This window comes from Bufo bufo, chromosome 11 (assembly GCF_905171765.1).
Source record: "Bufo bufo chromosome 11, aBufBuf1.1, whole genome shotgun sequence".
In the NCBI taxonomy this organism is placed as follows: domain Eukaryota; kingdom Metazoa; phylum Chordata; class Amphibia; order Anura; family Bufonidae; genus Bufo; species Bufo bufo.
In genome coordinates this window covers 99,308,675-99,319,620 of record NC_053399.1, presented here as the reverse complement: position 1 = coordinate 99,319,620, position 10,946 = coordinate 99,308,675, and the positions used below count along the sequence as shown (strand labels likewise).

Below are 10,946 nucleotides of genomic sequence, written 5' to 3'. Positions count from 1 at the left end.
ATGGGGATGCATGTGCGTCACTTACCTGGGAAGATAACAGATGCCAAATACACAGGACACCTCAGAGGTCTCGTAGAGTCCATGCCTCCACCGCTCAAGGGGAAGGGGCAGTAGCCTCAAAGGTTAGTCAACAAAATAACCTACCCCAGCCACCAGGGCAAGAAGCCCCGGAGCTGCCGATTCTCATTGTGGAGCTGCTGTTATCTGCAGGACGTTCTACCAGGATCTCTGTCCTCCTTACCATTCCAGGCTAGTTTTGGATCAACCCTCGACTGTTTAGGTTGATGAGTGTTTAATGCAGGGATAATAAAGTATAGACATCCTGTAACTGGAACAACAAATAACTTTATTTATCAAAGGAAAAACAAAAAACTGTCGACATGCCCAACGTGAACACCATGGATCGTTCTGAATCTGATGGCTTTGATGAAAAGTGACCCGATTTGTGAAGAGCACAGATTGGAGGCAAGAGTCAGCGTTACCAGCAGAAGGTCTCCAATCAGTCCTCCATTAAATAAGAGATAAAGATGGCCAATACCAGGGGAGATCAGGACACCAAGACGCCAGCAGAGCTTTGTTTGCTCCCAGGTCCATCTCCGTTCTCCTTGGGTGGCTTCTGGTCATCCTCGCCCATGAGACGGATGTTATGTTTTTCCCGATACTCGTTCAGCTCGCGCCCCTTGGCCTGCAGCTGTGTGCTCAGCGTCTCAATGATATTATTGATCTGCCGTGAGATTGATTACAGTTACTGCTAATAATGATCTGTGAGACCACAAAGCCCAGCAGGTCAGAGACGATGAGGACAATGATCCTTACCTGTTCCTTATTGTTCTCTAAAGCTGGAAGAACTTCCTTCACTGTCCGCTCCACCAACACCCCTCCGACCATACGATAACACTTCCTGCTCTGATCCACGTCCTTCAGAGTGTCAATCACCAGTCTGCGGAGCAGGGAAACAAAGGGTCAACTGAAGTCAACAGACACACGGTGACTTCATTCAGAATGCCACCTCTCCATTCACTGGTGACATCACCGAAATATGTCTACTGTACTCACGTGTGTTCATTTAACTCCATCTCCAGCTCCGCCGCCTTGGATGCTAACCCTCTCTGTTCTTGCCTGAGGCGATTGAACCCGGCCACCACCTGAAGGAGCAGAAATAAAAGGAGATCACGACACTGCAAAAACTCCAAGTATTTAGGCTCCATTCACACGTCCGCATCCGTTCCGCAATTTTGCGGAACGGGTGCGGACCCATTCATTTTCTATGGGGACGGAATGGATGCGGACACCACACAGTGTGCTGTCCGGCCCCGATCTTCAGGTCCGCAAAAGATAGAACATGTCCTATTCTTGTCCGCAGCTTGCGGACAAGAATGGACATTTCTATAGGGGGTGCCGGGCGGGTGTGTTGTGGATCCGCAATTTGCCTGTGACATCACAGCTCTCCACATATAATGATATATTACATCAGTGACATCACCGCTCTCCACATATAGGTGTAATATTACATCAGTAACATCACCGCTCTCCACATATCATGATATATTACATCAGTGACATCACCGCTCTCCACATATCATGATATATTACATCAGTGACATCACCGCTCTCCACATATGATATATTACATCAGTGACATCACCGCTCTCCACATATCATGATATATTACATCAGTGACATCACCGCTCTCCATATATAATGATATATTACATCAGTGACATCACCGCTCTCCACATATCATGATATATTACATCAGTGACATCACAGCTCTCCACATATAATGATATATTACATCAGTGACATCACAGCTCTCCACATATAATGATATATTACATCAGTGACATCACCGCTCTCCACATATAATGATATATTACATCAGTGACATCACCGCTGTCTACATATAGGTGATATATTACATCAGTGACATAACAGCTCTCCACATATGATATATTACATCAGTGACATCACCGCTCTCCACATATAAGTGATATATTACATCAGTGACATCACCGCTCTCCACATATAGGTGATATATTACATCAGTGACATCACCGCTCTCCACATATCATGATATATTACATCAGAGACATCACCGCTCTCCATATATAATGATATATTACATCAGTGACATCACAGTTCTCCACATATAATGATATATTACATCAGTGACATCACAGTTCTCCACATATAAGTGATATATTACATCAGTGACATCACCGCTCTCCACATATAAGACCCATATTACACCACTGACGTCATCTCTCTGTATGACATTACAGGACACAGGAGGTTATGAAGCTGCAGGATGAGACATCAGACATGTGCTTGACACACACAAACTGTCTAGAGGGCGGGGCCCCGGGACACGTGACATTAGCGGGCGGGCGGGTTGGTCTCCATACAGTATATATATATATCTATATGTACAGAGGATGAGGCACCTGCTCCGCCGCTATCTGCTTGGCCGCCGCTGACGCCATCTTCCTTCTCTTCTCGCTGAGAGCCGTTGCGCCGCACACCGGAAGCTCTGACAGTCACGTGACTTCCGGTCCCGCTCGTGCAGTCATATTGAGTGAGGGAAAGAGGCGGATGTGGGGCGGGTGGCGGCCGCTGGGGCGCACAGTGAGCGTCACCGCAGGGTTCTGGTGAGTGACGTCATGTCTTTTGCCTATATTTGGGTTTGTGACCCTGAAAGAGGCGGGGTCTGTTTACTCCTTATAAAGTATATAGTTTCAAGTCTGTGATGGACCATTAGTCTCAGTGTGGAGTGGAGGACTTGCTGGGACTTGTAGTGGGCCGGAAGCTATGTCTTTGTCAATTGACTGAGTGCATAAGCAGGGGCGGAGCCTATAGGCAGGGGCGGAGCTGTAGACAGTTGTCACAGTTCTCCGGCATGGGATATCACATCGTCTATTATTAGTGCCCAGAGCAGCGCTGTACAGGAGGAGCTGTGCTTCTGTCCAGTGACTGTATGAACCGAGCCATCCCTCTAAGTCCCCCCTCAGTGTAACGAGGACTCTGTCACTGACATCCCTCTAAGTCCCCCCTCAGTGTAACGAGGACCCTGTCACTGACATCCCTCTAAGTCCCCCCTCAGTGTAACGAGGACCCTGTCACTGACATCCCTCTAAGTCCCCCCTCAGTGTAATAAGGACTCTGTCACTGACATCCCTCTAAGTCCCCCCTCAGTGTAACGAGGACTCTGTCACTGACATCCCTTTAAGTCCCCCCTCAGTGTAACGAGGACTCTGTCACTGACATCCCTCTAAGTCCCCCCTCAGTGTAACAAGGACTCTGTCACTGACATCCCTCTAAGTCCCCCCTCAGTGTAACGAGGATCCTGTCACTGACATCCCTTTAAGTCCCCCCTCAGTGTAACAAGGACTCTGTCACTGACATCCCTTTAAGTCCCCCCTCAGTGTAACGAGGACCCTGTCACTTACATACATCCCTTTAAGTCCCCCCTCAGTGTAACGAGGACCCTGTCACTGACATCCCTCTAAGTCCCCCCTCAGTGTAACGAGGACTCTGTCACTGACATCCCTTTAAGTCCCCCCTCAGTGTAACGAGGACCCTGTCACTGACATCCCTCTAAGTCCCCCCTCAGTGTAACGAGGACCCTGTCACTGACATCCCTCTAAGTCCCCCCTCAGTGTAACGAGGACTCTGTCACTGACATCCCTCTAAGTCCCCCCTCAGTGTAACGAGGACTCTGTCACTGACATCCCTCTAAGTCCCCCCTCAGTGTAACGAGGATCCTGTCACTGACATCCCTTTAAGTCCCCCCTCAGTGTAATAAGGACTCTGTCACTGACATCCCTTTAAGTCCCCCCTCAGTGTAACGAGGACCCTGTCACTGACATCCCTTTAAGTCCCCCCTCAGTGTAACAAGGACTCTGTCACTGACATCCCTTTAAGTCCCCCCTCAGTGTAACGAGGACCCTGTCACTGACATCCCTTTAAGTCCCCCCTCAGTGTAACGAGGACTCTGTCACTGACATCCCTTTAAGTCCCCCCTCAGTGTAACGAGGACCCTGTCACTGACATCCCTTTAAGTCCCCCCTCAGTGTAACGAGGACCCTGTCACTGACATCCCTCTAAGTCCCCCCTCAGTGTAACGAGGACCCTGTCACTGACATCCCTCTAAGTCCCCCCTCAGTGTAACGAGGATCCTGTCACTGACATCCCTTTAAGTCCCCCCTCAGTGTAATAAGGACTCTGTCACTGACATCCCTTTAAGTCCCCCCTCAGTGTAACAAGGACTCTGTCACTGACATCCCTTTAAGTCCCCCCTCAGTGTAACGAGGACCCTGTCACTGACATCCCTTTAAGTCCCCCCTCAGTGTAACAAGGACTCTGTCACTGACATCCCTTTAAGTCCCCCCTCAGTATAACGAGGACCCTGTCACTGACATCCCTTTAAGTCCCCCCTCAGTGTAACGAGGACTCTGTCACTGACATCCCTTTAAGTCCCCCCTCAGTGTAACGAGGACCCTGTCACTGACATCCCTCTAAGTCCCCCCTCAGTGTAACGAGGACCCTGTCACTGACATCCCTTTAAGTCCCCCCTCAGTGTAACGAGGACCCTGTCACTGACATCCCTTTAAGTCCCCCCTCAGTGTAACGAGGACCCTGTCACTGACATCCCTTTAAGTCCCCCCTCAGTGTAACGAGGACCCTGTCACTGACATCCCTTTAAGTCCCCCCTCAGTGTAACGAGGACCCTGTCACTGACATCCCTTTAAGTCCCCCCTCAGTGTAACGAGGACTCTGTCACTGACATCCCTCTAAGTCCCCCCTCAGTGTAACGAGGACCCTGTCACTGACATCCCTTTAAGTCCCCCCTCAGTGTAACGAGGACCCTGTCACTGACATCCCTTTAAGTCCCCCCTCAGTGTAACGAGGACCCTGTCACTGACATCCCTTTAAGTCCCCCCTCAGTGTAACGAGGACCCTGTCACTGACATCCCTTTAAGTCCCCCCTCAGTGTAACGAGGACCCTGTCACTGACCCTCCTGTTATCGGTGCAGGTTCCAAAAGATGTCGTCCTCGGCCGAAGCCCCGAAGCCGCTGATCGCCGTCTGTCAGGTGACGTCCACCTCGGATAAAGAGAAGAATTTCTCCACGTGTTCACGGCTCATCCAGGAGGCCGCCGCTCGCCGCGCCTGCATGGTCTTCCTCCCCGAGGCGTTTGATTATATTGGCAGCAGCACAGAGGAGACCCTCAGCCTGGCAGAGACCCTACAGGGGGACCTCATACAGCGCTATAGCGGCCTGGCCAGGTGAGGCGGGTGGAGAGCGGGGCCTGGTCTACGGAGGCCGGGCCTCTGACTGTTTAGTGTTGGCTACCGTCACATTCAAAGCTGCATTCACAATCCATATACTCCAGTCATGTCTAAAGCTGCATTCACAATCCATATACTCCAGTCATGTCCAAAGCTGCATTCACAAGTCATATACTCCAGTCATGTCCAAAGCTGCATTCACAATCCATATACTCCAGTCATGTCCAAAGCGGCATTCACAATCCATATACTCCAGTCATGTCTAAAGCTGCATTCACAATCCATATACTCCAGTCATGTCCAAAGCTGCATTCACAATCCATATACTCCAGTCATGTCCAAAGCTGCATTCACAATCCATATACTCCAGTCATGTCCAAAGCTGCATTAACATTCCATATACTCCAGTCATGTCTAAAGCTGCATACAGTTCATATACTCCAGTCATGTCCAAAACTGCATTCACAAGTCATATACTCCCATCATGTCCAAAGCTGCATTCACAAGTCATATACTCCAGTCATGTCTAAAGCTGCATTCGCAATCCATATACTCCAGTCATGTCTAAAGCTGCATACAGTTCATATACTCCAGTCATGTCCAAAACTGCATTCACAAGTCATATACTCCAGTCATGTCCAAAGCTGCATTCACAATCCATATACTCCAGTCATGTCCAAAGCTGCATTCACAATCCATATACTCCAGTCATGTCCAAAGCTGCATTCACAAGTCATATACTCCAGTCATGTCCAAAGCTGCATTCACAATCCATATACTCCAGTCATGTCCAAAGCTGCATTCACAATCCATATACTCCAGTCATGTCCAAAGCTGCATTAACATTCCATATACTCCCGTCATGTCCAAAGCTGCATTCACAAGTCATATACTCCAGTCATGTCTAAAGCTGCATTCACAATCCATATACTCCAGTCATGTCTAAAGCTGCATACAATTCATATACTCCAGTCATGTCCAAAACTGCATTCACAAGTCATATACTCCAGTCATGTCCAAAGCTGCATTCACAATCCATAAACTCCAGTCATGTCCAAAGCTGCATTCACAAGTCATATACTCCAGTCATGTCGAAAGCTGCATTCACAATCCATATACTCCAGTCATGTCCAAAGCTGCATTCACAATCCATATACTCCAGTCATGTCCAAAGCTGCATTCACAATCCATATACTCCAGTCATGTCTAAAGCTGCATTCACAAGTCATTTACTCCAGTCATATCTAAAGCTGCATTCACAATCCATATACTCCTATGTCCACATCTGCATTCACAATTCATATACTCCAGTAATATCTAAAGCTGCATACAGTTCATATACTCCAGTCATGTCTAAAGCTGCATTCACAAGTCATATACTCCAGTCACGTCTAAAGCTGCATTCGCAGTTCCATTGTGGGCTGTCTTTCTACAGAGATTGCGGCGTCTGGCTTTCTCTCGGAGGATTTCATGAGAAGGGATCCGACTGGGACAAGGATCGGAGGATCTCCAACTCCCATGTTATCCTGGATGCTGCAGGTAGAAACTCTACTGCCGGATACTGAGTTCTACTCTCATCACATCCAGAGCTGCACTGCATTGTGGTTGTACGATGCGTGCAGCTCTGGATGTGTGTGGAGTAATGATCGGTAAATCCTGTGCCTTTGTGTTTTGGGGCAGGACACGTCATATCCGTCTATCGTAAAACCCACCTGTTTGACGTGGAGCTGCAGAGTGGCGTCACCCTGAGGGAGAGCGCATTCACCGTCCCCGGAGCTGAAATCGTACCACCTGTCAGCACCCCGGGGGGGAAGGTAAAGAGAGGACAATGGCAAGGCCTAAACTCAGAGCAACACAAAGTCACGACTGCTGCACCGAGAGGATCTCACCGAATGGCGTCAATCCAAGCCAAACCTCCCAGGGACAGAATACTGTTCACAGCTGAAGGGTTGTTACAGTTACATGCCATCTAAACTCAGCACTAATCTCTCCAGTCTGTTGGGCTAGACTGGCTGATCTCACAGGGTATTGTAACAAACCCTCAGCTGTGAGAAGTATTAGGTGTAACCATTCACTGGCAGCAAGCAGAGGCGTTGAAAAATAAAGGTTACAAAGGATTGCTTTTTGGCTTCTTCTGTAGGTTGGTCTCGCGGTTTGCTACGATCTGCGGTTTCCAGAGATGTCTTTGGCGTTATCCAGGGAAGGAGCGGAAATTCTCACGTACCCCTCGGCCTTTACCGTTACCACTGGGCTGGCGCACTGGGAGGTCAGTCTAATCAGGAATGCTTCAGTGCTTAGATACAGTGTGATACTCATCCCATCCTCTACCCTGCAGGTGTTACTGCGAGCCCGCGCCATAGAAAACCAATGCTACGTGGTGGCAGCGGCACAGACTGGTGCTCACAACCAACGCAGAACCTCCTTTGGCCATGCCATGGTTGTAGATCCGTGGGGGGTGGTCATAGCGCAGTGCACAGATGGGACGGGAATGTGCTATGCAGAGATCGACCTGCTGTATCTTCAGCGGGTGCGGAGGGAGATGCCGGTACGGAGTCACCGCCGCTCTGACCTATACAGCGCCATCACCCAGAAGACACCAGCTGAATAATACACCAGTATGGTGGACACCGGAGCACTGATGATCAAAACATAATAATGGACACCGTAATCTGTGCACAGGATGGATGGAGACGAAATAAATGGATTTCTTGATTTCAAATTGGACTTAATTTCTGTAGGGGATTATACAAAGGGATCTCCTACACCTGAGCTTATCGCACCGCTAGAGCTGGCTGGGATTAGTATAACTTCTATAATACTGCCCCCTATGTACAAGAATATAACTACTATAATACTGCTCCTATGTACAGGAATATAACTACTATAATACTGCCCCCTATGTACAAGAATATAACTACTATAATACTGCTCCTATGTACAAGAATATAACTACTATAATACTGCTCCTATGTACAAGAATATAACTACTATAATACTGCTCCTATGTACAAGTATATAACTACTATAATACTGCTCCTATGTACAAGAATATAACTACTATAATACTGCTCCTCTGTACACGAATATAACTACTATAATACTGCTCCTATGTACAAGAATATAACTACTATAATACTGCTCCTATGTACAAGAATATAACTACTATAATACTGCCTCCTATGTACAAGAATATAACTACTATAATACTGCTCCTATGTACAAGAATATAACTACTATAATACTGCCTCCTATGTACAAGGATATAACTACTATAATACTGCTCCTATGTACAGGAATATAACTACTATAATACTGCCTCCTATGTACAGGAATATAACTACTATAATACTGCCTCCTATGTACAAGAATATAACTACTATAATACTGCTCCTATGTACAGGAATATAACTACTATAATACTGCTCCTATGTACAAGGGTATAACTACTATAATACTGCTCCTATGTACAAGAATATAACTACTATAATACTGCTCCTATGTACAAGAATATAGCTACTATAATACTGCTCCTATGTACAAGAATATAACTACTATAATACTGCTCCTATATACAAGAATATAACTACTATAATACTGCTCCTATGTACAAGAATATAACTACTATAATACTGCTCCCTATGTACAAGAATATAACTACTATAATACTGCTCCTATGTACAAGAATATAACTACTATAATACTGCCTCCTATGTATAAGAATATAACTACTATAATACTGCCTCCTATGTACTAGAATATAACTACTATAATACTGCCTCCTATGTACAAGAATATAACTACTATAATACTGCTCCTATGTACAAGAATATAACTACTATAATACTGCTCCTATGTACAAGAATATAACTACTATAATACTGCCTCCTATGTACAAGAATATAACTACTATAATACTGCTCATATGTACAAGAATATAACTACTATAATACTGCCTCCTATGTACAAGAATATAACTACTATAATACTACTACTATGTACAAGAATATAACTACTATAATACTGCTCCTATGTACAAGAATATAACTACTATAATACTGCTCCTATGTACAAGAATATAACTACTATAATACTGCCTCCTATGTACAAGAATATAACTACTATAATACTGCCTCCTATGTACAAGAATATAACTACTATAATACTGCTCCTATGTACAAGAATATAACTACTATAATACTGCCTCCTATGTACAAGAATATAACTACTATAATACTGCCTCCTATGTACAAGAATATAACTACTATAATACTGCTCCTATGTACAAGAATATAACTACTATAATACTGCCTCCTATGTACAAGAATATAACTACTATAATACTGCCTCCTATGTACAAGAATATAACTACTATAATACTGCTCATATGTACAAGAATATAACTACTATAATACTGCCTCCTATGTACAAGAATATAACTACTATAATACTACTACTATGTACAAGAATATAACTACTAGAATACTGCTCCTATGTACAAGAATATAACTACTATAATACTGCTCCTATGTACAAGAATATAACTACTATAATACTGCTCCTATGTACAGGAATATAACTACTATAATACTGCTATGTACAAGAATATAACTACTATAATACTGCTCCTATGTACAAGAATATAACTACTATAATACTGCCTCCTATGTACAAGTATATAACTACTATAATACTGCCTCCTATGTACAGGAATATAACTACTATAATACTGCCCCCTATGTACAAGAATATAACTACTATAATACTGCCCCCTATGTACAAGAATATAACTACTATAATACTGCCTCCTATGTACAAGAATATAACTACTATAATACTGCCTCCTATGTACAAGAATATAACTACTATAATACTGCTCCTATGTACAAGAATATAACTACTATAATACTGCCTCCTATGTACAAGAATATAACTACTATAATACTGCCTCCTATGTACAAGAATATAACTACTATAATACTGCTCCTATGTACAAGAATATAACTACTATAATACTGCCTCCTATGTACAAGAATATAACTACTATAATACTGCCTCCTATGTACAAGAATATAACTACTATAATACTGCCTCCTATGTACAAGAATATAACTACTATAATACTGCTCCTATGTACAAGAATATAACTACTATAATACTGCCTCCTATGTACAAGAATATAACTACTATAATACTGCCTCCTATGTACAAGAATATAACTACTATAATACTGCCTCCTATGTACAAGGATATAACTACTATAATACTGCCTCCTATGTACAAGAATATAACTACTATATTACTGCCTCCTATGTACAAGAATATAACTACTATATTACTGCCTCCTATGTACAAGAATATAACTACTATAATACTGCTCCTATGTACAAGAATATAACTACTATAATACTGCCTCCTATGTACAAGAATATAACTACTATAATACTGCTCCTATGTACAAGAATATAACTACTATAATACTGCTCCTATGTACAAGAATATAACTACTATAATACTGCCTCCTATGTACAAGAATATAACTACTATAATACTGCCTCCTATGTACAAGTATATAACTACTATAATACTGCCTCCTATGTACAGGAATATAACTACTATAATACTGCCTCCTATGTACAAGAATATAACTACTATAATACT

At 44.0% G+C, this 10,946-nt stretch overlaps 2 protein-coding genes across 3 annotated transcripts; one reads left to right on the top strand and one right to left on the bottom strand.

The window, feature by feature from the left end:
- Nucleotides 1-325: 325 nt before the first annotated feature.
- On the bottom strand, nt 326-2,565 carry PFDN2 (prefoldin subunit 2). Its single transcript, XM_040412441.1, has 4 exons — nt 2,445-2,565; nt 1,057-1,145; nt 817-940; nt 326-724 (listed from the first exon to the last, which is right to left on the bottom strand). The coding sequence occupies exons 1-4, from the start codon at nt 2,481-2,483 to the stop codon at nt 548-550; spliced, it is 429 nt and encodes a 142-aa protein (XP_040268375.1). The 5' UTR covers nt 2,484-2,565; the 3' UTR covers nt 326-547.
- On the top strand, nt 2,533-8,012 carry NIT1 (nitrilase 1). Of its 2 annotated transcripts, XM_040412431.1 has the most exons (7): nt 2,533-2,648; nt 5,034-5,285; nt 6,724-6,827; nt 6,969-7,102; nt 7,429-7,554; nt 7,624-7,905; nt 7,938-8,004. In XM_040412431.1, the coding sequence occupies exons 1-6, from the start codon at nt 2,593-2,595 to the stop codon at nt 7,894-7,896; spliced, it is 945 nt and encodes a 314-aa protein (XP_040268365.1). In that variant the 5' UTR covers nt 2,533-2,592; the 3' UTR covers nt 7,897-7,905; nt 7,938-8,004. The 2 variants fall into 2 exon arrangements, with proteins under 2 accessions (XP_040268365.1, XP_040268364.1); XM_040412430.1 differs by having other exon boundaries at nt 7,624-8,012.
- Nucleotides 8,013-10,946: the final 2,934 nt, after the last annotated feature.